Source organism: Dermochelys coriacea, chromosome 16 (assembly GCF_009764565.3).
Source record: "Dermochelys coriacea isolate rDerCor1 chromosome 16, rDerCor1.pri.v4, whole genome shotgun sequence".
NCBI lineage: Eukaryota > Metazoa > Chordata > Testudines > Dermochelyidae > Dermochelys > Dermochelys coriacea.
The window spans coordinates 16,920,996-16,948,405 of record NC_050083.1 but is presented as its reverse complement, the minus strand read 5'-3'; the positions used below and the strand labels follow the sequence as shown (position 1 = coordinate 16,948,405).

Sequence of the window (27,410 nt, the reverse complement as noted above, 5' to 3'; positions counted from 1 at the left end):
GACAAAGCAAACGGCTCATTGGCAGCTAGTAGACCCTAGCATTAACTGCTTAAGAGTTTGCAGAACTGCTGCAGAGAGATGGACGACAAGGATAGCATAACAGATTGATTGCTCTGACTTATCACCTTTGCAAAGAAAGCTGCACCCATAACTTTGGCAGCGCGGTATCCTGAAAACTCCCTATGGAAAGAGGCAGGGTGTGCGTGACCAGGGCTGGATGAAGTAAGAACTGGCCCAAACCTCAAGGTTTGGAAGAGTTTTGTTAGCCTCCTATGGTCCCTTTCTCCCAATCAAACGGCATCAGTACAACCCTGGGAGATAAGGAAGTATTATGAGCCCCCATTTTGCAGATGAGAAACAAAGGCACAGAACCCAGGAATCCTGAATCCTGCCCCTCCACCCACTTTCACCAGTTATCAGCATCCACTGGTTCCAGTCCACACATACTTATCATTGAGCCATCAGACATTCTCATACTTAGCGAGACCTATCGCCATGAGACTGTATAGAGTCCAAGGGAAGAAGAAAAGCTCCCCAAGATGAGGAGCGGAGGCATTGTTTAAAAAAGAATTTTATTGTGTGTCCCCCGTCACAGCCCTTCTCCCCCCACAAAGCACCTTTATCCACCAAGCAAGACACATCCTGTGGATTTCTGTCCCGCCTCCTTCCAGAGGTGGAAAAATCCTAGAAGTTCTGTACAGTCACAGGGCCAGCCCCTCAGCTGACGTTAATGGAAGTAGATCTGTGGACTTCAATGGCGTGTGACAGATTTACAGCAGCTACAGAGTCGGCCCACATTGCTCATCAGCGTCGCTTGTTCTCCTGCTGCGTTTCAAAGGTAGCAGAGCAGAGTCTTGTCAGACTGAGCAGTCAAAGGTCTGACTCCCACAGACACTTCCCTGCCTCGTTGTGGTCCTCTGGAAAGCTGGTATAAAAGTGACACCTTGCTAGCAGAGTCCTGAGCAAAGTCCTGAGCACCAGCTGCGCCAAGTCTGGAGAATGGGGCTTCTGGAGAGTGGGACCAAGAATGCTGAAGACCACTGGTTGTCCAGGTTTGAATTCCAAGAGAGGAAGAGGTGACAGTTGTAGCCACTGCTCTGCCAAGCTTCACACAGCCTGTTAGGCCATTTTAACCTGTGACATGCCATACTTTTCACAGGCAGGCCCACGGTAGTATCATCATGTGATAGCACCAAGCATGTTCAGAGAGCTAAAAAGGGGCCCCTTTTAAAAAGGTGTCATATCTTGGGCATGAAAGGTACAGCCAGACCCAATGACGGTAGCTCCTGAAGGCATGCCCAGTAGGTCACCTAGCTTCAGCAAATAAAACCACCTTCCAGATACGGTTCAGGCCTCATTATGAGCACAGGTAGGTGCCTCGCTGTGTCCCACAACTTTTCCGGTACCCTGCCCGTGCGAGAGATGCTGCTTAAAATGTCGGACACCAGGCTGGACGTCAAATTGTGCAGGGAATTTTCTCCAGCCTGGTCCGTGCTGTTTGTCAGGAGGGCAAAGGTGGTCTCGGTGGCAAAGGGGCTTCCATCAAATGAGCGCTGTATGGACACAGTCATGCCATAAGGTGCAAACTTCTCCCTCTCATAAATAATGGAGAGGTATGTCCTGGTCTCTGGGTACCCACCCCAAGGCAACTGAGTACTCTTGTAGTCTAGTATTTGGACTCTCACTGAAGGAGGCAGACCTTGTCCTGTGGCCAGCAAGGAAAGGATCCATTTTGAGAGACAAAAGAGTGTATTCCTCACATTCCCCAGCCCAACAGCCACCAAAGAGACCCCGAACCCCTCAGGATGGTCAGCCCAACGCAGGCCACTCACACTGCGCTGGAGGGCGCGCCATGTCGTTTCTGGCTGGCTTGGGAAGAGAAGACGAAATGGGCTGAGTTTATAGTCCAGTGAACAAACTCCATTGGAGCTGAGGGCCCTGCAGTGGTTAAAGGGCACTCGGCCAGTATTGCTGTAAATCAGGAAGAGAGAGACAAGGATAAAAACAAGGCACAAGATGCCTGCAAGTCTGACAGACGGCAAGAAGTCAGAGTCTTCTGGCCTCAGAGAAACAGGCTCGGAGGATGCAGAGGGAACTTGCCTTTCTCTGGATTCCATCTCCACTTGGTTCCTGGGCTCACACAGGGTTGCTGACATGTTCAGATAGTGGCAACAGCTTTTCTCAGATGGCTCCTTCTCAGGTGACAGGTCTTGGTCTTGTACCGCTGGAAGCAAAACAAAAATAAGAATACCGTCAGCCAGATGGGAGCTTGAGGGATGCAAAAGGCAGTGGGCCCACTCTGTCCTCCATCAGCTGGCTTTACGTTGAAGTCACTGGAGCTAGACAAGGATAAGACTGATGTAATGGAGCGGAGATCTGAGCCCAGCATGCCTGGTGACAGGACAGGGAATCAGGGGATTTGATCTATTCCAAGATCCAAGTTATTCCCTATCTCCCAGGGTGATTCCTTCATGCTTGCAAAGCTTTTCGAATTTGAGGAGGGCCGTGGTTCATGAGTGCATACCTAAATCAAGGGGAATAACCCTAATCCATTCAAATACTCTACACTGAAGTTATTGGCAGCTAAACACGTCCATGACTGGGGGGAGTCCTGGGTGGGAAAGGAAGGGACAGGGAGAAGAGGCAGCAGCAAGAATCTAGTGACTTTGGAGGAGAGTTCCAGAGACAAGGCTACTCATGGAGGAGAAGGAAATCGACAGCCTGTGTGTGCATTCACACACACATACACGTGCACTCTCTCTCCCTCCGCACCCAGGTTTACCACCTACACTGAAAATACATCAGCCAAGCTTGATCTTGAATGAGGGACAGGCAAGATTGTTAAGAAACCCTGTAGAAACTGGTAGCTGATATGGCAACTGAAAACTCTTCAGGGCAGAGACTTGGCCCATTTTCGGCTTGATATAAATAATAGCGATAGAAGAAACAATGACACATTGGTTACATCAGTTAGCTTTTTGCCCCAAGTAACATGAACTAATAACAGTTTTTCTCCAATATGAGCTATGACTTAAACCAAATTTGTTTATGTTACCAACATCAGGCTAAACGTGTCTCTGGGATGGACAGCTGTTTGCAAGCTAGGTCTAAAGGCAAAGCCACTTACTTTCACCTTGGAGCACAATTGGGGCCAGTCCCAACACAGCTGCAGATTCCATACAGAACTTCTCTGATCCACTTGCATTCCTGACTTTCCCACGGCTGCTGCTGATCATTTGTGAAGAGACTGAAGAATCCGTCACACTGAGAGGCCTGGCTACAGCAGAAGGATGGCACAGTGACCAAACATGTCACTGCCAAGTGTCCAGTATGGATGGTTTATGCCCAGCCATTGGGCAACCTTGCTGAACTTTTCTTGTTCCTGGTCCCCAGCTGCCAGATACAAAGCTTGATGTAAAGACAGTACAATATTGTGACAGAGCTGTGTGCTGGCTGGTCTGGATGTGTTACCAATCCAGACACCCTCTAAGAGGTGTGGCTTCTTCCAGAGCAGGGGAAGGACCCAGCTACCTAGGAACTGAGGGTGGAGGGTGTGTTTCCAGCCAGTGGGGAAGGCAAAGTTGTTTTGAAGTCAGCAGGAGTCCTCCATGCCTTCTTACAGATTTAAAAATTTTATTAAAGCTAATGTTAAAAATATATAATACATAGGTTGAGAAAAGAGTGTCTGTACATCTGGGTATAGTGCTTAGATTATCCACAAAGTTTGTTTTTAAAGTCATAAAATATATAGAGTGCATAATCAGCAATAACCCAATTTTAGATGAATGAATTTAAGAATACAGTTTAGATATTTAGCATCTATGCATTTGGGTACATTATTCACAAAAGAAGTTATGCAGAGAGTTGGTGGTGGAAAGCAAAATATATCAATGAGTGAAGATTGTCCCTCAATAATTGAGAATTTAGGATTGGTTGTCCATTTAGAGAAAAAACAGTACATCAGGAAAAATATTTGAGTTACTTTCCTGACTGCACTTCTCTAAGTACATGTTCTGTTTACTGCTTTCATGTCCATGTCGTCATTCCAGGGGCTTTTCCTGCATGTGCTACCCCACCAAGGATACCAGGAGGTCATGCAACAGTAGAAATGCAAGAAGAGGAAACAAGATTAGAGCAGAAACTAGAGATGGGTCCCAAACCCAACCCTGAATCCAAACTCACAGAGCTCATGGGGTGTCAAAAATCCAACTCTACATCCAGGCTCCTTCCCAGGAAGCCTGAACAGAAGATGTGTGTACACTCGTTTTGTAACTCTGCTCCCAAAACACCAGCAGGTTGGAACATATATACCCAGTGTTAGCAGGCACCTTGTGCCAGCAGCATTCAGAGATTGCTCAACAGCTGTCGTTAAATCCAGGGTATCTGGGCATCTCAGAGATCATGTTGTGCAATGAACATGGAAGTTACCTGTATTGATTTAATTGAATTTTATATAACATGTGTATGTTTGGCAGTTATGGTGTTGGCTGGCTAATGAGTAACTAAAGAGTTAATCAGTCTTAGTTTTTGCAGGTACCCAGAATCCATGGCTATACACAGCCCCAATGGCCAGTATTCAGACAATGGAAGGAATAGTTCCTTTTGGGAGTTGGGGAGACCAGCTTGAAACTAGGGGTTTTTAGGTGGGAACTCTGAAACAAAGCACTTGCAAGCTGTTAAAAGCAGAGCCTTCAAGGAGACTGGGAGAGACAGAAGGTCTTCAAAAGAGTCAGAAGAACAGAAGGCATGGGGGGGATGACACGTCAGGAAGAAGTTTTGTTTCAAAGTTTCCCATGAAAACAAAGTTTAGCATCACTGACGTTTTCGGGGGGGGGAGGGGAATTGGTTTAACTGAAACCCAGTTTTTGGTGGGAAGAACTTCTCAGATGGAGAATTTCAGCCAGCTGTACTGTTGCTTCCAACATTCCCGAGTGATATTTGGTGATCACCCTCCCTTCAGCTGGGGATTCTCAGCCTGATGCTATAGTAGGTGAGAACAATTGCATTGGGGTTCTGGGACACAGACCGCACACCCCCTTTTTTCCTTCCATTCAGGACACAACCTGACTCCAAGTGCATCAAGGTACTACACCTGTCATGGAGGGCCCCAGCCTGCAAGAGACGGGAGGGAGGATGGCAAGTGATTGCACCATGTGTTGTGCTCAGTTTGTGTGGTGTTCACTTACTATGCTGATGGGAGTTATATAAGTGTGTAGCTAGAAGCACTGGTAGAAGATGGGCATTTGGGCTTGTGGAGACCTCATGGTGGTGTGGTGATAGGATGGTCCTCAGCACACAGCAACGGTGAGGAAGACAGGGCTACACTGGCCATCAGTGCAGCAGAACCAAGGTGTGGAAAGGCAAGAGAGGTGTATCACCCCCATAGGAACATCTTAGAGTATGTATTACTGCCTGTGCCTCCAAAATACAAACCCTCACACCTCCATCTACCACAGAAAAGGCTGACAGAGAAAGTAGGCCCCCAAGAGGGAAATTCATAAGGAGCTAGCTCCCAAATACCCAGATCTTTTTCCTGTTGCTGTAAACTGAGACATCTCCCACCCGAAATGGCACAGACAAAGGAACAGTGGCTCTGGGGACAACGCAGCACGGGGGTCAGAGAGGGGACTACAAGTCTTGAGGGCTTCTGAGTCTTTCCCAGTTTGTAAGATCTTTCAAGGTCCATTGCCAAGGCTTACAGGGATTGGGAAATGTGCTCACTGATGGCCAGATTAAATCAACGGGCATGGAATCAGGCCCAGAGGGGGAATCATAGGTAGTGGAGATGGAAAAAGACTCGTTAGGCTGTTTATTCCATCACCAGAGGCCAAAGGTAATGTGCCTGCTGTTACCATACATTCCCAGTGTTTTGTTGCACTAGGGACCCCAAGAGGCTCTCTTTCACTCCTGCATTTTACTCAGATACCAGGGAAGGTGGCATTAACTTGGCATTGTAGAGCCAGGTGGAGCTAGGCTGTCCAGCTAAGACATTTCCCCTTCCACTGAATTTCTGCATGGCTGAGGCCCAACCAGGAAGTGGGGGAGATTCAGAATCCAGAGGAACATTGGTACCCAGCTGAAGCATGCAGGACTGGAATCAAATCAGTACATACATCCTCCCCCAGCCCACCCGCCACCACCAAGCAACACACTGAGATTAGAACCAATAACAGAGAGAGGGCCAGCGAGCACGGGTACTGCCTGTAGACTATGCTTGACCACCAGGCAGCCACCAGTAGCACATGCACAGAGCAGGTGGGGTGTTTTTACTAATCTCCCTTCTGAAAGGGCTTACACGAGGTCAACAGGGGGGAAAGAAAAAAAATCACATGGTGGGAGGAGGGGGTAGAGTCACCTGAAGGAACCAGGCCCTGTTTGTACAGGGAAGTGGAACAAGATGCTTCCAAGAACTGGGTTCCTTCAAGATTTGTCCCTAAGTCTGGAGACCTGAAGGTGAATTTCCTTTTAGCACTACAAGTTCAAGGGCAAAATTAATCTCTCCTCAGTGAAGAGAGGTTTGCAGCTAGCCCCTAATTTCCAGCATAAGTCAAACAGGACCTGCAACCACAGGCCCAGAAGAACATCCCCTATTTATGAGGGGAGGCTACACAGAGTCAGCCTGCCTTGTTAAGGAATCACCTGCATTGCCCACTGACACATTCCCGCTCAGGAACACACCAGCCCCTCGGGCCCCATTCCCATGACACAGGCACCCTGCAACCTCCAGTACATGCTTTTAAAGATTATTTGAGGCCTATGTAAAGTCGCAGCCTGGCAGGAAGTTCATTTACCCTGAGGAGCATGTGGAAACTACTCCTTTTTCTTGCTGTGCCCAGGAAACCATCACAGTTTCCCTGGGGGACATTTCATAGAGTCATAGAACATCAAGGTTGGAAGGGACCTCAGGAGATCATCTAGTCCAACCCCCTGCTCAAAGCAGGACCAATTTGTGCAGCCCAGGGTATTTCCTGGGGGGAACAGTGTCACATTGCAACATCGTTTACAAAACAAAAGTGAGCTGGGGCAAGTGTTGATGCCAGAATTATTCTTCACCCAACCAAGCCAAAATTCAGAATTGCAGAAGCTAGAGTGGGAGTAAAAATGGCTCCATTTTCACTGACAAATGGGCCTAATTTGGAGCCAAAAGCCATTTCACGGGGGTTTGTGTGTCTCAGGGAATGTGTGCGCTGTGAACTCTGCCACACAACCCTCAGTCAGTCAGCTTCTGGGTAAACTGCAACAACAGCCTCCCAGGACGCCAGCGGAAAAGTTGTCAGACCAGCTCTGCCTGCAACTTTACAGGAGCCAGGCATGTTTGCAGTGACTGAGTTCTGGGAAGAGTTAGACACAGTCCAGGCTGAGTGGAGCACCCACCCAGAGATACAGGGGCCAGAAGCCAGGGTTTAAAGTGAATTCTTGGTTCCCAATGGAAATACTAGACAGCCAGCTCCGTTACAGCAAGGCACTTCCAGCTTCATTCAGATCCAGAACCACAATCCACAGCTCAGAGCCATCTTTTGATAACAGGCAAGACAGCCCATGGGAATGACTTACCTGAGCCTGTAAATCCATGGAACCTCCCTCTTCCATCATATCCACTCTCCAGCTGGGACCCACACTTATTTTATAAAATAATCTCAGTTATTTTAGAAGGAGTGGGGAAATAAATAAAGAATTGACACAATACAGCCTTGTATGAGGACATTAACCTAGTTTTCTAATAATCCTTGTAGTTAAATCACTAGACATGGACTCAGGTTACCTGAGATAAATTCCCAGCTCTGGCACTGATTGCCTGCATGACCTTGGGCAAATCACTTACCCTATCTGTGCATCAGTTTCCCCCACCTGTAAAATAGGGGCTAATACTCAGCTAGCAGAGGTGCTAGGAGGATAAATACACTAGTGGTTGTATGGTGCTCAGGTACCACAGCAACAAGCCCATAAATAAGGCAAACAAACTTCCTGTCAGACCCAGCCTACACTGCAAACGCCTCGGCAGGCCTGCTGAGCCAAACCCCTCTTCCTTACACCAGTTTTACACCTTTGATTTCAGAGGAGTTACTCCTGAATACTACTCTGACTCCTGAATGAGAGAATCAGGCTGTGCTTCCTTAATCTCCCTGTGAAGCATCATGCAAAGCCCTGGCACAGCGTACAGGCATGTACCAATGAGACAGAACTCACATTCCCCAGCATTTAGAGCAGGTACTAAACCTAATGCCCTGGTTTTAAAGAGACCTTGGGGAGAGGTGGAGCTAGGGGCAACCAACAGGAAAACTTCAGCTATTCATTGGAGGCAGTGAGGGAAACACATTCAATCAAGGACCAGAGGGTCCAGCAGAGAAATAAGAGATGTAGATCTTTACCTCATTCTCCTCCACCGCAGGCTAACTCCCAGGGCAACAGCCCACACAGCTCCTCATCTGACAGACTTCCTCAACCTCTCAGTTAAGCTCAGACAGGTGAAGTTTTCCTCAGGTGTGTTGCCACCTGAAACCCTTCTCCTCCAGGAGGTAAGGTCTCCTCTTGGTCCTAACACCCACCTCATGCTTTGGAGGGCAACCCCTCTCTGGGGGACTGGTGGGTTCAAGGAGTGCCAGTCAAAGATATCTTCCTGCCAAAATGTTTTCTTGCCACCGAGGGTCCTTTTTGATATCGACCCATGGATTTGCATAGAGAACCCCCGGGCTATGGACATTCTAGCCTCAGAATATTTAAGGGCCTCTTTCAACAGGAAAAATATATGAATATTTGCCTTTCATCCGAGGCTGACAAAGTGCTTTACGTGCAGTAATAAATGACACCTCCCAACCCAAGCAGGTGGACAAAGCAATTTCATTAGCCACATTTTACAGATAGGGAAACTGAGGCATTGAGCGGAGAGGCAATTTGCCTGAGGTCACTCATGGCACAACTGGGAATACAACTCAGTCCCCTGTTCCAACCCTTCAGTGAACTATTTCTGCAGTGTTGATATAAGCGTGTAATTTAGTGGCCTCGCCTATAACAGACACTCAGTATGTGTACTCAGCCTCATCTGTGCCAACAGGACCCCTGGCACCATACATACACCCTGGGTAACAACATACAAAGTACTCAGCGGGTTCTCACTGAGACATATAGAGCTACATTTTTTTAAAGCACAGGCCTGCACCTCCTCATTTGTGTGCTTAAAGGGGCGTGCGAAATGGGTGATGGTGCATACAGCCATGGGCATGCTCGGGTGCCAGATCCTAGCACACAGTTCAGTTATTCTGCATGCATGCCCTGAGCCTCCGGGTACAAGCGTTTGACCCGTCACATCAAGGTTATGGATTCCTGCCACATCCCCAAGATCTTTATAGGAGATGGTATGTCACAGAGCTGGTTTCTGATCCCAAGCAGGAAGCTGGTGCTATCCAGCAATGGGCTCTCCAACGATGTTCTGAGAGGGTCTGTGTATGGCAGACAGTGTCCATTTGGTTAGAGAAGCCTGTAATAAGTGATATAATAGCTGACAGCCCCCTCTATCGATAGCTCAAAGCACGGTACAGGCTGTATGTTGGTATATAATGGATCGTATGATTTCCCACATTATTGGGAGTGCCTTAAATCAAGGCACAGTGTCAAAAGTGAGGTTCAAGACTAGGAGTTTGATTGATGGTCTCTGCACTGCATCGTGGGTAGCCACACACTGGCCCGTCTCAGTGTAATAATCGCCATCTTGGTCAGCACTGGGAAGTCTACTCAGGACCTCCAGAGCTAAAGCATGAGCTGCTACAGCACCAGCTGAAGGACACAGTCCCCAAACTAGGAGCTGCAGGAACTCAGATTCACTGTGGCTCAGACGCAGCAGGGGACATGTAATCAAGAGTGGCCCTAGCCATTTTGCCAGGTGGAAAATGTATTTGGGCCCTTGCCCTTTAGCGATGGAGCAAACAACAAAGAAAATATCACTCAGCTGGCCAATCAGCCATGGGGTGGGAGGTGCAGAAGCCAGCTAATTAGCAGAGCAAAAACATCTGCCCAATCAGAGAGGAGAAGAAACAAAAAAAACCAAATGGCACAATAGAACATCACCCCCTGGAAATTGACACCCAAGGTAACCGCCCAGCTTGCCAGCCCCTGCCTGTAACACACAACGGAGAGTGGGCTACGCCAGCAGGGAGTAGGCTCAGCACACAGTATGGGATGGCTTCTCAGGAGGTGACTCTTCCCCTTGGTTGTTCCATAGTCCTGGAACAGGAACATGGAGGGATGTTGCCTAAACAGTACAGATCACTCACATCAGGCATGAAATGCAGCTACCTCTGGGGCAGGAGTTCCATGACAGAGAGTCAAGACAACAGTTTTCAGAAAGAGGCTGGGGAGAATAACTTTTCCGACTGACGCTGTGAAGGGCGTTTGAGGAGGCAGGATGCACTGTAGGGGCAAATTTACAATTTATTTCCGCTACATTCACAGTTTTCCAAAACCTGTAAAAATCAACTGCCAGGGATCATTTCCTGGGTCCCTAACCCACCCAAGCAAGGCAGCACTTGTGTGAAGAGGCTGCTGCCTGCCTTGCCCCAGCTTAGCACAGAAATAAACAAGAACAAATATGTGGCTGGCCTAGACACGCAGAACGAAGTGGGTGTGATACTAACCAGTTACACTGTAATTGTCCACCTTGGAATCTGGCACTGGTGGCAACCACAGACTGCACACAGCCAGCTCGCCCCAAGTGGGAGTCGGCTCCATCATTCAAAGGTTGAAGTGAAGAGATAAAGTATAGCTTTCCCACACTCATGCAGCAAATACAATCTGATCTAGGAACGTACGACCACAGAAGGAGCCCCTGACTAGGGGATCCAACTCACCAAGGAGATTATAATCTGTAGTACAAGAGGGGTTAGAGACCCCAGTTGAGATCAAGACCCCATCGTGCCAGGCAGACACACAGTGAGAGACAGTCCCTGTCCCAAAGAGTGTAGAGGCTAAATAGACAAGAGGTGGGAGGGGACAGGGAGGTGAAGTGATTCTCCCAAGACGATCAGTGACAAAGTTGAGAATACAGCTCCACTCTGCTAGTGTCTAGCCCAGTGCTTCTCAAACTTTTGGACTGGTGACCCTTTCACACAGCAAGCCTCTGAGTGCGACCCCCCTTATGAATTAAAAACACTTTTTTATATATTTAGCACCATTATAAATGCTGGAGGCAACGCAGGGTTTGGGGTGGAGGCTGACAGCTCACAACCCGCCATGTAATAGCCTTGTGATCCCCTGAGGGGTTCTGACCCCCAGTTTGAGAACCCCTGGTCTAGCCCATGGGTTTAGTTGTAACACAGACCCACTTGTTGGTGAGCAGGATTGAACCTGGGACCTCTGAAGCGAAATGCATGAGTCGCTACTGCATGAGCTATAAACCACATGCCTCTTAGCTAAAGCTGTAGCAGACTCATTAATCTCTAAGTGGTCTCCATGCCACTCAAGGGGACAGAGCACCACACCCAGGAAGCATGTGGGTTACATACTGCATGAGCTATAAGCCACATGCCTCTTAGCTAAAGCTGTAGCAAACTCATTAATCTCTAAGTGGTCTCAGTGCCACTCCATGGGACAGAGCACCACACCCAGGAGGTGTGGGTTACATAGTCATCACACCACTCCCAACTCAACCTCATCAGCTATAGGAATGGATGGCTCTGTGGCCTGGCATAAAGATTTGGAGGTTTTGTTGCCAGGGCTTTGCTGGGGGGGAGGGGAATTAGGAGTACAGCAGGACTAGCGCTCACTGAGTACTAATGGGCCAGTGGGCTGAGGAAATCCCTGATCTCCCAACGATGATGAGCAGTGATTTTGCCTGCTTAAATGGAAATATTTTCCCCCACATGAACAGCCCAGCTTCCCTCTGCTTTTCACAATCTGGCGGGGATTCTGCTTCTGTCTCTGCAGGTACAGGCCCTCACAGACCTTTGTTTTGCAGCCAGCATGACATCTGCTCAGGCCAATACCTGAATGGCACAAACCAGGCATCATTTAAAATGGACCTAACTTCAGAATTCACAGCCAGATTCCCATGAAGTTCCAAGGCCCAGCGTTCCCGTGTGCAGCTTATGGGCCACTGGGATGTTTGAAACAGGGGCTTTGCTTTCGCCTCCTCTTGGCAACCTAAAAGCTCAAATCGCTGCTGATAGCTGACAACCCCACTGCTACACTTGGGCTTTGCTTCATCACATTTCCTTTGGCCAGTGCCAGTTCCCTTCTCCTGGGATGGATCCAAAGGTGAAAGTAAGCTGGTATGCCCCGATACGGCATACCGGTAAGAGCCGGTGCGCCGTACCAGGACCAGCTTTCAGAAAGGGCAATTTAGAGCCCTGGGGTAGCAGCGGCGGGGCTGCGGTGAGGATTTAAAGGTCGACAGAGCTCCAGCCACTGCTACCCCCCCCCCCGGGGCTCTGGCGGGGATTTAAAGGGCCCCGGAACTCCAGCCCCCACTACCCTCCCGTGGCCCTTTAAATCCCTGCCTGAGCCCTGCTGCCGAAGCCCTGGGGTAGCAGCGGAGGGGCTTCGGAGGGGATTTAAAGGGCCGGGGCAGTAGCAGCAGCTGGAGCCCCAAGCCCTTTAAATTCCCGCCTGAGCCCTGCTGCCCGAGCCCTGGGGTAGGGGTGGGGGGGGGCTCTGGTGGGCATTTAAAGAGCCCCGCAGCTCCAGCCACCTCTACTGCCCCGGTCCTTTAAATCCCCGCCAGAGCCCTGCTGCCAAAGCCCTGGGGTAGCGGTGGTGGGGCTTTGGCGGGCATTTAAAGGGCCAGGGCGGTAGCGGCGGCTAGAGCCCCGGGGCCTTTTAAATCCCTGATGGAGCCCAGCCACCGCTACCCCAGGGCTCAGGCAGCAGGGCTCAGGCGGGGATTTAAAGGGCTCTGGGCTCCAGCAGCTGCTACCACAGCGAAGCCCCAGGCCCTTTAAAGCTCTGCCAGAGCCCAGAGCCCCGGGGTAGCGATGGCAGCCGGGAGCCCCCAGGGCTCCTCAGTGATTTAAGGGGCCCGGGGCTCTGCTGCGGTAGCTGGAGCCCTGGGCCCTTTAAATCGCCCCTGAGCACCGGGGCTCCCAGCCGCCTCTGCAGCTTGATGCTCAGGGGTGACTTAAAGGGCCCCAGGCTCCCAGCCGCCACTAACCGCAGCTGGAGCCCTGGCCCTTTAAATCAACCTTTAAAGGGCCTGGGGATTTAAGGCCCTGCCCCTTCCGGTTGATGCCACGCCTCCTTCCGGTTGAGGCCACGCCCCCTGCTGGGGACTCCACCGGTAAGTCCTCTAGCTTACTTTCATCCCTGGATGGATCCAATTCTAAGGCAGAGCCAGCCTGGCTGCACTGAGAACCAAGTGCAGTTACCGCCTGTCGCCACCAGATGGCAATGTAACTACACCCTTTGAAACGCTGCCTTTTCTCCTTGGGGTGGTCCAGAATTCAGGCAGAAGGTTTCCCAAGTTGTGGCGAGTTCAGATGCAGCAGACAAAAAAGGGTTATTCACCATCAAAGCAGGTTTTTTAATTTCACGTGGTGAATCTGGCTGCTGCTTGCCTCTCTCTAGGAGTTTATTGCCTTTGCATGTGGTTAAACGACCTGAGGAAAAGGCGCTTCAGGTTTATAGCAGAGCCGGATAAATGACCAGTGGTCCTGATCGCAGAGAGGAGTTAATTGGCACCTACCCATCCGTCTCTGTCAAGGACCAGCTCCTGCTTTCAGTGTCAATCCAGGGCAATGCAGAGCAGAACCCAGCCTGAGAACGTTACATCAGAGCAGAGAGTCCCTAGTGGGGTTTCAAAGCCATGTGGTCAGAACTGCTGAGAATGTGGCTTTGCCAGACTCTTCCTCCTAGCTGGGCAAGTGCTGCTGCTGCTGGGGGTCCACACGGACAGGGTGTGCACAAGAGAAACCAGCTCAGACAGTTTCTTGAGGCAGGGAGCCACCCCCTCAGCGACTCCTCAGACAGCTGTGAGAATGGCATTGAGAGGAGTCCAAAGGGGGCCCTCCATCCCAGGCCTCACTGTACGATCCTTGGGCTTGGGAGGATTCGGGAAATGTCGAATTCACCCTACAAACATGAACCAACAGAAAGAAATATTTCCATGGAGAACTCTCGACATTTGCCGCTAACCAAAATGAGACAGATCTGCTTGAGAACCTGGCGTTTGATTTAAGGACCTTTACTGTGTCTGTTCGGACATGTGATGGTGACTGTTGGTGATTTACCAGCTTTTAAGCTTGCACTTTTGAATCTCAACCTCTACTGTCATTAAATAATTATTGTGTGACCCCCCCAACTGCCTGATGTTCCCCCCATAATTGCCCACAACTGTGAATATTTAAATAGATAAATATTAAAAATACAGTTACAAGGAACCACAGATTTTAGCTGTTGAAATTATTAAAAAGTAAACATGGAAATCTGCCAAGCCCAACTTTGCTCCCCCGGGTTGCACCTGCCCAGATAGCCTCTTGTCACAGTCTGAGTCCCTCAATGCCAAAGCTTATCATTGGCCCTGGTATAAGCCAGATCCTCCCTCCGTGATTTCAGATCTGGTTCCCCACCAGAAGAGCCACTCTGGCACTTTACTGCAAGTTCATCCCACCATCACAGACCCGTAACCCCAATCCCCAAAGCCTGGGGAGGCTGGAGTCGGGGTGTTGTTAGACCCACCATAGACCTAGAAACCAGCTGCAATGTCTGGATCTGGAGCCAAACTGCTCCAAGGTCTGGGATGGCTGGTTGCGAGGTTGTGGTTTGGGCCCTTCGCTACTGATCCTGGCTGGGGAGCTGGAGGGTGACACCTCCACTCGTGCCTGGGTCCCTGCCTAACTGCTGTTTGCAGGAATGAGTCTTCCAGAAGGCATTTGCTGGAGGGAATGGTTCCTGGGGGACGAGGTTTGCCCTCGATCCTGCATGCCCCTGATGATGCAGGATTGCTGTGCTCCAATGCGTGCGAGCAGAGGGCCCGGTCAGGGAGATGTTAGAGATCCTCAGTGCTAGTGAGTCTCAGCCCTGTGCTCCCTGCCTGGCCAAGGCACAGGGTAATGAAGCAGCGGGATGGGAAAGGGCTTGTCTGTGGACTCAAGGGCTCCGGTGAGATCCTATCCCACTAAGCACTCACATAGCTACCTGCTCCCCTCTCAGCCCTGACACCAGCCACCAGATCCTAGGCTATGTCCATTGCTGTAGGAACAGGTCCCACCTGGCTCATCGCTCCGGATCTCAGCCTTTCAGTTTGTGCTTGTGACCAGAGCTCCCCCCGAGCCATGTGGCTGCACCAGCCACACCCCGACAGAGGCACCAGGTCCCCTGGTGGAGATGCTTTGCCCAACCAGGGGGCAAGACAGGCTCCCCTTGCCACATCCAATATGGAACATGCCACCCTCCCCTTGCTATGCCACATGGGGCATGCCAGCAGTCCCTGGCCATGTGCCACCCAGGGGAGTTGCCCTCCCCTTCTCTCTGTCTCTCACACACACACAGGAAGGGTGCGGGGAAGAGACGGGGCCAGATGATGAGGCATGTGAGCTCAGGAGTGAGCGAGGAGGAAGAGTGGGTGACTAAACGGGAAAAGGGTGGAGGACAGGGTGGGATCAGGTGGCAGTGGGGGTGGGTGAGGGGGGTGATTATTTCCCTGTCACTCTTTCACATTTCCTGGCCCCAGCCAGCTTCCTCTTCTGGGGCGCTCGGCCGCTCACCCACAAGCACAGATTGCACCGGTTAAGCAAGGCTTTGAGCCGCCTCCTCACATCTCTCGCTCTCTTTCGCTTTCATTCGATTTTGTTCCTGCTTGTCCCTTTGAGACAATCCCAAGCCAGCACCAGCCCAGAAAGCTGCAGAGGCATCACACCCGCTGGGGACGGTGGCTCCTGCAGCCCGCGCTGCCCAGGCACTGGAGAGACAAGGACAAAGTCATCCCCATGGACGCCAGCGTACAGAAACCGCTCCTGGGAGCGTCTGGCTCAGCGTATCAGACCTTCCCTCAGAGGGATGCCCACCAGCTGGACCGGGAATACATCAGGTAGGAGCTGGGCTCGCCCCGCTGGGTGCTCTGCCTGGGGGCAGGGGTCTGACTGATGGGGGCCCAGGAGTGGCCATTGCTCTCAGAGAGGAGCATGTAGGCGCAACACACCTGTACGGGGGCTGCTCCTCTCCCCGCCTGTGCCCATTTCAGTGGGAGTTGGGAGAAAGGCCTCATCTACTCTTCACTGTCCAGGACCATTATTGAATCATCGGTATTCAGGTGGCACCCGGAGCCCCAGGCAGATCCCGGAGCCTTGCTGTGCCAGGCGCTGTACGCACGCACTGAGAGCCAGGCCCTGCCACACACAGCTTGCCGTTTAGTTTAAGACCAGAAGCAATGAATGAGTGTAACAGGTGCAGCTGGTGCAAACTGGCACTGCTCTCCTGGTATCAACAAGGCTATGCTGGGAATGCTGCAGGGCGGCGAGATGAACTCACAAGGAACTCACGCTGTCCCGGGCTACCAACACACACAGCTAGATGGCCCTGAATGGCCGGGACACCCCTCTGTCTGGCCCCACTGCGACAGGCCCTGTGCCCACTGGGAGATCAGAGCCTAGCAGTCAGCGCCCAGAGCTCTGTTCCGCAGCTGGCTCCTGCTCAGATGAGCCAGACACCAGGACGGCTGGCTGTGCCGAGCTGATGGGGCTGAATGCTAAGCGCACCGGGGGTGTATGTGTGTAGAGGGGTAGGGCTATAGGGAGAGGAAGGATTGTCCAGTGATTAGGGCTGTAGCCTAGGACCTGGGTTCAAGTCCCTGCTATGCCACAGACATCCTGGGCAGGTCACTTCTCCTCTCTCTGCCTCAGCTGCCCTACTTCCCAGGGCGGGTGGGGGGGGCTGTGAAGATGCCGACACTCAGGACTGTGAGGCGCTCACACACAACAGTAATGGGGGCCAGATAACCGTCTCTGGGCACGTCTACACAGTACCAACAGACCCACGCAGCAAGGCTCAGCACCTGGGTCCACTGACTCCAGCTTGCTGGGCTCGCACCGCGGGGCTAAAAACAGCAGCGCAGACATTCAAGCTCGGGCTCTGAAACCCCCCCCAGGGAGGGGAGGCTCTCAGATCCTGAGTGATTACACTGCGAGATGTAGCTCCACAGCACCAGCCCTGGGCACTGAGACTCGAGGGTTTGCTGGGTCGACATACCCTAAGCTGGACAGATGTGTTCTTTGGCCTGGGGTGGGATGCTGGTTTGGTTCCCGCTCTGGGAGAGTGACAGCTTTGTGTTCTGTGACTGCACAGCCCCTCCCCAGGGCGCGCCTGGGGACTGGAACTAATAATAAACAACGATTTACCAGCTTTCTAAAGGTAAACTGCCCCCAGACGGCCCCCTTCCCAGCTGCCAAGGGCTAAAGGGAGCGGAGGAACTGCAGTGCACCACATGGAGGCAACCCCACCACCACTTCTGCATTCTTCAGCCTCCGGTACATTAGGGTTCCTGGAACCTGTAAAGCAGGTTTAAAGACCTCACTGACTTTGGAAGGGCTCATATTTCACAGCCCAGCCTGCCTGACATCTCCAGCTGCCCCCCTCCCCACCCTTATAACCCACAAGGTCCTGGTCTCCCACTCACAATGGGACAGCTTAAAGGGGGGACGCTTACACATGGGCCCATTATTTACAAGGGACTACAGTTATGCATTAATAATAATGTCGTGTATAAAGTGCCCCTGTCCCCAGGCGCCACTCAGGGCTCCACACAGCAAAAAGGCCGTTGACAAGCCCATTCCACCCACATGCTCCAGAATCTGTAACCAACAAAATCAAGGAGGGCTGGAAAAGAGGGGCCCAAAGGTAAAGCAGGGGCTGAGGGTGGGGCAACAGAAGTGCCTGGGAGCCTAGTGAGGAAAATCCTTTGGGATAAATAGGGCTTGATCTCATTCTTTATTGTGTCGAGAGAAATGTTAGCTTAATACACCCACAACCGCCCCCGCCCCCAAACACCCTGTCCTCTCTTCCCTGCTCCATCTCTTGTCCTGTCTTTCTGCCACAGAACCCTTCAAAACAAGTGGCTCTTTCTAGCAGCTTTCGCTGCCGTCCTGGGGAACTTCAATTTTGGGTACGCGCTGGTTTACACGTCCCCTGTGATCCCTGCCTTGGAAACATCCAACATCCCCGCCTTGAAAATCACCCGGGTGGAGGAATCCTGGTTTGGGGTAAGAAGGGGCGTTTTCCTCGGCCTCCGTGGCGCGTCACCCCGCTGAGGGGAACGGCACACACATGGCAGCCGAGCTGCGAGAGGCGATTCATGCTGGGAGATGCTGGGGTTAAAGAGCCCTGCATTTCCACACGGGACTAGTCGGTCCCAACCCGAGACCCCTTGAAGGGCCTGTTTTTCAGAGGGTGGGTGCTCAGCACTCCCTTTTTAGGAATCTCAAGTTGGGCCCCCCCAAAAAAGTGAGACCCCCCCCAGTCACCAGGCGCTTTTGAAACCGTAGGCCCCGGTGACTGTGAAAGGGCAAAATGTGCCTATGTCGCTCCAGGGCGCCACCATGAGGCTGGTGATGGCGGGGCTCTGACGGGGGAAGGAATGGAAGGCAGTCAGGGCGGGAGGAAATTTCCAGGGCTCTGGCCAGGATACACAGGAAGGCCCGAACGAGAGTGGGTAAGAGACAGCAGCTCTGCCAGAGAGAGGTTTGCAAATCTGACGGTGACTCAGAGCCAGGCTGCTGGGTATCCATGGGAGTTTTGCCATTCTGGTCACTCGGACCAGGCCATCCCCCCGACTTGCCGTGGGAGGGCACAGAGCCGCCATGTACCTTCCACGCACCCTCCTTTTGCAGTCCGTGTTCACGCTGGGAGCTGCCGCCGGAGGCCTCAGCGCCATGTTCCTGAACGACCGCCTGGGTCGGAAGCTGAGTATCATGTTCTCAGCCGTCCCTTCTGCTGTCGGATACGCCTTCATGGGCAGTGCCCAAGGAGTCTGGATGCTGCTTCTGGGGCGGCTGCTGACGGGCTACGCAGGCGGCGTGACGGCAGCATCCATACCGGTAATGAAGCATCAATGAATTAACAGGGCAACGGCTCATTGCCCCTCCCTCTCCACTCCTCCCTCCTTGAGGCATTAGCGGAGGTCGCGAGTTCGTTCACGGGCTGGAGACAGGGCTCCACATTTAATCAGCTGTCAAGGTTACCCCGGCCAGGCCTTGGGACTTGGGATGCAATAACCAGGCCCTACTGCTGCTATAATAATTGACGACCTTGAACGTCACAGCGGAGTCAGGTGCCTGCTCGGGGCTTGGTCATAGGACACAGGTAACTTCCCTTGCCGGGCACCGAACCCGCAGTGCCCTGTTACTTAGTGGCGATTGGGCAGCCTGCGTGCAATGAGTTGGGTGCTTCTCCCAGGGATGCCCCTCCTGGCAATCGCTGCAGAGAAGTCAAGCATTGAATGGGCCTGACCACTGAGCTGCCATCTGACTTGCACAGTTGGTTCCTCCGGGTCTGGGGGAGGCACAGGGAGGGAGGGAGGGAGGGAGGGGGGCAGTTTCTGTGCTCTGGCTAAGGAGAGAACTACAGCCCTGAAAGCTGTCAGTCGGCACCTTTCCGCACCACTAGATGCGCACGCCCACAGGAAGAAGTGAAGAGCTGGTCTTTGCCCTGTGCTGCCGTCCTTGCTACAGTTACTTCCTCCTACATACAAGATGCATTGACAGTAATATCAGCTCAGGGTGGCTTAAAATAGGGAAGACAGAAATTGGGCAAGACTGAAAATAACCGGGCTGTGGTCTTGCCCCGTTTCTTGCCCTGACAACAGACACAACTCATTTAGAACAGGTTTCAGTGTTAGTCTGTAGCCGCAAAAAAGAAAAGGAGGACTTGTGGCACCTTAGAGACTAACAAATTTGTTAGTCTCTAAGGTGCCACAAGCCCTCCTTTTCTTTTTTCATTTAGAACAGTGCTCCTGCTTTCCCACTGGCTTTTCCCAGGACTGCCCAGGCATGCTGCAGAGTTTGGGGAGTGATGCACACCCCTTCCTGCCCCGTAACCACAGTGTTACTCTCTTCTAGGTCTATATCTCCGAGATCTCTCACCCTGGGGTCAGAGGAGCTTTGGGCGCCTGCCCTCAGATCATGGCTGTCCTTGGCTCCCTCATCCTGTATGCCCTGGGTAAGTACACACCACAGAGACTGGTTTCCTTTGGTATTCTGAGGGGTCACTGGGCAAATCATGAATATGTGAATGAAAAGAGGCAGAACCTAGTGGAAACTCCAGGAGAAGCTAGGGTGACCACCCAGCTAAGGTCACCACAAGGGATGAGTGTGCATTGCAGTAGCATCTTGACAGGAGACTGTTGAGTCTTGACTCTTCACTCTACAGAGGAGACATGGGAAAACCCCAGTGGTCAGATGGGTACAGATAATGACCACATGCCCAGTGTGGGTAGATTTGCAGCAATTAAGTTGTTACTACAATGACTGGGCACCTCAGTCCCGGCATCATCAAGAATGAAGAAAGATTATTTCCACCACTGTGTGCAGCCCAGAACAGCTGGCCATGGAGGGACTCTTCCCCATTTCTATTGGGTGCTGCCAGCTGCTGGAGGCAGGACACCACATTTGATGGGCCCCTGGTCTGTTGGGAGTGCTGGAATGGGGTACTGCAGAGAAAGGAAGGTCTAGCCAGCTGCCGTCTAGCTAGAGTGGGTTGAAACTTTTCCATGAAACACTTTTTCTGATGGTAAATGGCTTTTCCAAACAGGATTTTTCATGAAAAATGGCCATTGTGTCCCAAATGTTGATGCTTTTGTTGAAAAACAAAAAAAATTTCAATAGCTGAAAACGTTTAGTTTTTTTGATGAAAACACACAAAAAATGATTTTTTTTTTATGAAACCAATTTTTTTATTTGAATCAAAACTTTTTTGGGGGGAGGTAAAGGGTGGGGAGATCATTTCCTGGGCAGCCCTGCCTTTAACATCCTGCCGCTGCTTCCTGCAGGCCTGAAGCTCTCCTGGCGCTGGCTGGCTGTGGCTGGGGAAGTGCCGGTTCTCACTATGATCATCCTGCTCTGCTTCATGCCCAATTCGCCCCGTTTCCTCATCTCGAAGGGGAAGAATGACGAGGCGGTCGGGGTGCTGCGCTGGCTCCGGGGACAGAACACGGATTTCCGCCGGGAATTTGAGCAAATCAAAGAAAGCGTGAGGCAACAGGTGCGGCAGGATGGGGCCACTGCACTGGGGCATGCTGGGAATTCATACAAAAGAACGTTAGGAGCACAGCCTCCTTTCCCCACCTCCAGCTCCCATGGACTGTAAGCATTACCCTGTGTGCCTGACTGGGAGAAGCAGTGGGCCCAAAGTATGGGGCCTCAGGACATTTGGGTTCTGTTTCCAGCCCTGCCACACACTTGCTGTGTGACCTTGAGCACATCACCTTCCCCTTTCTAATGGGGTAATGAGACTTCCCCACCATTGAGCAGAGCTTGGAGACTGAGGGATGAAAACGACCGAGGATTTCTCACCATTCACCTGCTCTGTTCTTTAGGTGCCAGATCTGGGCCCTGAGCGCAAACACGTGTTTACCTTTCCACTCTTTGTCTGTGTGTCTAGAGCAGACGGATTTCCTGCGCGGAGATCAAGGACCCATTCATTTACAAGCCAATCCTGATCGCGGTGCTAATGAGGTTCCTGCAGCAGCTCTCGGGCATCACCCCCATCCTGGTGTATTTGCAGCCGATATTTCAGAGCACAGCTGTGATATTGGTAAGTCGCACGAGGGACCTGACCTTCCACCTCCGGTCAATCACATAAGAACCCGGAGGGTGTTTTGACTTTCAGCTAAAGCCTCAGGTATTGGCCCCACTGCAGGAGACTGAACCCGATAGCCCCCCTCTTCAGAGCTGCTCTGATCCATCCTATGGCTCTTTGCTCCATGGCCTAGATATTCAAGTGGCTAGTGGTTTTGGGGGCCCAACCTGTGACAGCTTAAAGGGGGCTGGTTGTACAGAAGGCACCCGCCCCCGGAAAACCAGGCCCCTCTAAGGAGTCTCAAGTAGGGCACCAATAAATTGAGATGCTCAAAATCACTAGTCACTTTGCAAACTGTAGGCCCAGCATGTGTCATCTTCTGTCCCTACCCTCCAGTCATTCTGAGCCTGGAGAGGCTCCACAGGTCATCCCCAATGGCACAGGCATGGACGGGGGGCGGGGGGGGGGTGAGGGGCATGTGGGTTCTAGTAAACACAAAGTATTTGTTCTGGGGTATTGGCCAATGCTCCCCAAAGCTGTGCCCTACCCTGGGGGCAGGATGGCTTCCCCGTTCAGCCACCTCAGTCTGCTATTTTAATGGCATTAGTGCTGATGTCCCAGTTCCAGTCAGGTGCATTCTGCCCAGGAAAAGGTCCGTGGCAATTGCTGGGTGCCTGCATCAATCTCAACTCATGGGCAGGGCTGAAGAGAGATTCCCCTTTGCTGCTCTGTCCAATGCTGGGTTGGACAGGACGTGGCTCTCTGACTCATACCACCCTGCCCATCGCGGAGGCCCTCTTCACTCCTCCTGTCAAGCCTTCCACCTCTCTCCTCTTTGCTCCCAACATGCACTGGAGTGAGGAAGAGCAAACCTTTCTTGAGTTAAAGGCAAAGAACCTATTATCCCTGTAAAACAAATCATACACCAAGCAGAGCCTCCTCTCTGTCCACTGCAGTCAGGGAGAGAGAGAGACCCCAGGCTTCCAAGGGGGAGTTGTCTCTGGCCGTGTCTGGCCCCTGCTGTCCCAAAGCCATGGCCATAAACAGTGGACTCCATGATTGCCAGTGGAAATTCACTCACAGAATATGGAGGACAGAACTTGGGACCTTCAGCTTCAAAGTCCTAGGCTTCTAGCATTGGAGCTAATGGCAAAATTCCTAGGAGGATGTGGGTGACAGCCCCATACTCCAGCAGATCTGATGTGCCAGCCATTGGTGGGCGACGGTGGGACACAAACACACACACCAGTCATACGTTACCCCAGGCAGCTGGCAGCTTGGTTTATTAGATCTAACTAAAGGGACCATTCTTCTGTGGCTTTCACAGAAGTAACAGTAGCTAAGTTCCATGGCTACGACTGAAGGTGATGCAAGCAGGAACCTGTACTGCCTCAGATCTTGCTTCTCGCTTTCCTACTGTTTGATTGTTTGTTTGTTTTTACTGTAGAAGCCAGAGTACGATGCAGCTATCGTAGGGGGAGTTCGCTTGGCGTCTGTGCTCATTGCCGCTGTCTCTATGGACAAAGCTGGGAGGAAAATTCTTCTTTTTGTATCAGGTATGTCTAGCCCCAAATTCCAGAGAGTTTTTATCTCCCAGGGCACTTGGCGAATGCTAATTCATGCGATGGTGCAGCCATGGGGTGCTCCAGTGGCTCGTTTCCTTTGGAGCAGAGGGAGACAACACAGCTCACCAATGGGTCTGACTCCCGATCTCAGGCCTGTGTAAACCAGGAGGCATAACTCCATGGAACTCACTGGAGCTCCACAGGGGGGAAACTGGGCCTCACCTCTTCATTTCACCTTTTTGTTTCTTTATTCTTGCGCTCGGTTAACAGCTGGGATCATGTTTGCCTCAAACCTGATCCTGGGGCTCTACATCCACTACACGTCGCTGCCTTCTCACAACTCTACCATGGCCGTCATTAACGGGACCCTAGTGAGTCCAGAAAGCCTTACTGCAGAGCCCTCCGGCTACATCACCCTCATCCCCCTGGTGGCTACCATGCTCTTTATAATGGGTATGAACCGAAGCTACAATCCATATTCCAGCTGCAGACGTGTCCCCCGTCGGGGACTAACCATCCTGGGCCGGTGTGATATGAGCTGGGGAGGTTCCACGCTGGGGCAGGGACTGGAGCAGGAAGGAAATGTTTCTCGGGAAAAACAGTGTTTATGTGGAGATCCTCAGAGGTCTGGGGTGTTGGAACCAATGGCATAGGCAGAGGAGGGGATCAGAGGCACAGACTGAATGTATTTGTCACATGAATATCACCACCACTTAGGGGGCTGTAATCAGCAAGGGCTGGATGTGAAGATGGATCCCTCACTTTGAAGACCTGCTAGTCTTGGTAGAGTGCTGGTTGAAACAGAAATAGGAGTAGTCATGGGTCAGGGATTGGCAGGGAATTTTTCCACTCCCTACCCACTATGGTCCTCTGCTTTTCTCCTGATCTCTCCCTTTTCTCCCACCAGGTTATGCCATGGGCTGGGGCCCCATCACCTGGTTGCTGATGTCAGAGATCCTCCCTCTGAAGGCCCGTGGGGTGGCGTCAGGCCTCTGTGTCCTCGTGAGCTGGCTCACAGCCTTTGCGCTGACCAGATTCTTCCTGCTGGTCGTGGTGGGTACAGCTAGTGGTGGCAAGCAGAGGTTGACCAGAGAAAGGCCTTCGGGGGTTGGCTCTTTATTTATTATCATTTTTCTAACTGGTGCTAGGCCCTCCAAGGCTGCCACCCCTTGGGAGCAATATGGCAGAGACAGCCAATCCTGTCAGGGGCGTGGACAAGGGACACCGCTCTTGGAAGGCAGCACAGTCAGGAGAGCTGTAGCACAAAGATGAGACCTATTTTATCCAGGCATTGGTAGCTTTGCCCGCTCACACCATTTTATTGCAACTCTTGTGATATTTGGTGTTTTGCTTAAAGCCCCAGCTCCTGGAGTCAGGTGATGACCTGAGAATCTCAGCTTTCTTTTGTTTTTTAAAGTATATTTCTAACCCTCATGATTGCAGTGCAAAAGCTTGAAACCATGACCCGAGTGCGACTTTGAGGCCCAGACACCAGAAGGCAATAGAAAGAACCTGAAAATTATTGTTATTTTTTTAAATCTCTTGATTCAGGCCCCAAAATATCATACTTGGGGTTGGCATTACAAGCTTCCTCCAGAACTTCATGCAGACACATGAACACTTAGTTGGCCCACATATGACTTTCCATCAGGTCTCCAAATGTCTTGCAAAGGAAAGTCAGTATCACTGTCTCCATTTTACAGATGGAGAAGCAGCAAGTGGGAGCTTAGGGTCACACTTCAGAGCTGGGAATACAACCCAGCTGTCTTGACTCCTTGCCTGGTGATTTATCTACTGGACTACACTGCCTCCCATTAGCCCCTTCCATCCAAGGCACACTAAGCATATTAATGAAACAAGCCTCACTGTCTCCACATTAGAGGGGGAAACTCGGATGCAGAGAGATTAGGTGACCTATGCAGGCCCACACACCAATTTAGTGGCCGAGTTGTGAACCAACCTCATATCTCCTGCCCCCACATCCCCATGCCCGTGCCTTAACCCCAAGGCCATCCTTAGATCTATAAGAACGACCATACTGGGTCAGACCAATAGTCCATCTTGCCTAGTATCCTGTCTTTTGACAGTGGCTGGTGTCAGATGCTTCAGAGGGAGTGAACAGAACAGGGGAATTTTGAGTGATCTATCCCCCGCTCTCTAGTCCCAGCTTGTGGCAGGGAGAGGTTTAGAAATACCCAGAGCATGGGGTGCTTCCCAGACCATCTTGTCTAATAGCCACGGATGGACCTATCCTCCATGAACTTCTCTCATTCTTTTTTCAACCCAGTTGTACTTTCGCCCTACACAACATCCCCTAGCAATGAGTTCCACAGGTTCACTGTGCGTTGTGTTCCTCTCCATGTATGATGTCTGAGGACAGAGAGTGAAGGCGTCGACTTACTGCTTCCCTTCATTTTCCCCAGTATTTTGCTAACCCACTGTTTCAATGGCTCTCGGCTCACGAGTCACGCGGGCACTTTGTCCTATTTTCCAGCAAGACTTCGGCCTTGAAGTCCCGTTCCTGTTCTTTGCGGTCATCTGCGCAGGGAACCTCATCTTCACAGGTTGCTGTGTCCCAGAGACCAAAGGCCGATCCCTGGAGCAAATTGAATCCTACTTCAGGACTGGGCGGAGATCCTTTATGAGGAATCACATATGAGGATCCTTTAGAAGCACCACCCTTCAGCTGAGCTTTCAAAACAAAATCTGACATGCAAGGGGACAAGAAAATTTTTGTGCTGACATTTTCTCTGTGCCAACAAGGTGTGCATACATCAGGCATGCAGGCTTGTTGGTGACTTGTTGGTGACTGTCTAATTTTGGATGGAACCATTGTCTTTGAGAATCACATAGTGGAATTTCACCTCTTTTTCATGAGTCACTCAACACTATTCTAAGGGACCTTTGGTCTCTGGACAGAAAGTTAACGACCTGGAATTTCTATCTGTGCTGCTAATTTTAACCTACATAACAATACCAGCTCCAACACAGTACTGGATGTAAAGAGAGCTCCTTAAAGACAAACAGACAAGAGTCTGTGGACCAGAGAAAACCAGCAGTTTCTTAACACAGCCTGTAAGAGCAAAGCAGCCCAGGGGAAGCAGGGTTGGAAACAAGAGCTTACATTGTTGGCCACTGCCCAGGGTGGGTTGGCAAAGGCCCCTCATGCAGTTGTAACAATAAAGTGGTTTTGACTCCAATGATCGTGGGGCATGAGACATCACGTTGATTTGTAAAGAAAGGATCTAACACTCCAGGGCAACGCCCTGCACTGCGGGAGACCATGCCTGTCCTGATGACCCCTCCCAATGCACAGCTCCCAGACACACACCAAGGAAATGCCCGTTCTTTTGTGCAGCGTCACTTGGAGTCTTACAAGCACAGTGATTTCAAAAAAGGCAGTGAGAGAGAGAGAGTTTTTCATATAAAAAGCTGCCACATTTTATTGCTAAAAATACACATTACACCAGATGCCTAATAAACAGGAGTGAGACCAAATGCAGTCCACACAGAAAGGACCCTTAGAACAGAACAAAGAAAGGGAATAGAAACAAAAACTCAGCGCTAGTGCAGCTGCCCTACTGCAGGAAGACACATTAGGTGCAGACAATACTTTTGCTGTAGCTACAGACAGGTCCTTCTCCCGCCAGGGATTGTTCTAACAAAGTGGGCATGAGAGCTGGTTTTCTTCCTATGTTCAGCCACTGAAGGAGGCAGGGGAACGCCTCTCTTGGAGATGTGTTGGCCCTCCCATCTTTGAGATTTCAGCTACACATGGTTAGCAATACCTTGCCACCACCATCCTCAGCAACATCACCGCAGGGCTACCCAGTCTCTTGGAGGCTGATGGTCCCGCTGTAGCACCAGCCAATACCCACACTATCCCTGGGTTAAACACATCCATTCAAGTAGCTTGTAAAGGTTTTGAACGGCAGCCCATGCCAAAGGAGCTTGGAGTTTCCAGAATAGCAAAGACCCAGATTTTGGACTGATTGTCCAACCATTTATCCATCCACACGAACACTGTACCCGCAGATGACTCACTGACTTGCCTGCTCCCTTCCATTACTAGTACACCTCAATGCACTGGAACTGGGAGACAGGGATGAAATTAAGACATGTTACATTTGGGCT

General features: G+C 51.3%; 2 protein-coding genes across 4 annotated transcripts; one reads left to right on the top strand and one right to left on the bottom strand.

The window, feature by feature from the left end:
• Positions 1 to 567: 567 nt before the first annotated feature.
• Positions 568 to 8,469, bottom strand: LOC119844245. Of its 2 annotated transcripts, none has more exons than XR_005289210.2 (2): positions 8,370 to 8,469; positions 568 to 2,224 (listed from the first exon to the last, which is right to left on the bottom strand). XR_005289210.2 is itself a non-coding variant. In XM_043498840.1 (2 exons), exons 1-2 carry the CDS (start codon positions 3,234 to 3,236, stop codon positions 1,317 to 1,319), a joined length of 1,017 nt encoding a protein of 338 aa, XP_043354775.1. In that variant the 5' UTR covers positions 3,237 to 3,360; the 3' UTR covers positions 568 to 1,316. The 2 variants fall into 2 exon arrangements, 1 of the variants encoding a protein (XP_043354775.1); XM_043498840.1 differs by lacking the exon at positions 8,370 to 8,469 and adding an exon at positions 3,128 to 3,360.
• Positions 8,470 to 15,444: 6,975 nt separating this feature from the next.
• SLC2A6 (solute carrier family 2 member 6) lies at positions 15,445 to 26,479 on the top strand. 2 transcript variants are annotated; one of them, XM_038374852.2, is made up of 10 exons: positions 15,445 to 16,012; positions 18,017 to 18,179; positions 18,807 to 19,013; positions 20,034 to 20,133; positions 20,963 to 21,174; positions 21,574 to 21,726; positions 23,159 to 23,267; positions 23,547 to 23,729; positions 24,184 to 24,329; positions 25,771 to 26,479. In XM_038374852.2, the coding sequence occupies exons 1-10, from the start codon at positions 15,912 to 15,914 to the stop codon at positions 25,933 to 25,935; spliced, it is 1,539 nt and encodes a 512-aa protein (XP_038230780.1). In that variant the 5' UTR covers positions 15,445 to 15,911; the 3' UTR covers positions 25,936 to 26,479. The 2 variants fall into 2 exon arrangements, with proteins under 2 accessions (XP_038230780.1, XP_043354629.1); XM_043498694.1 differs by having other exon boundaries at positions 15,468 to 16,012; positions 25,700 to 26,479.
• Positions 26,480 to 27,410: the final 931 nt, after the last annotated feature.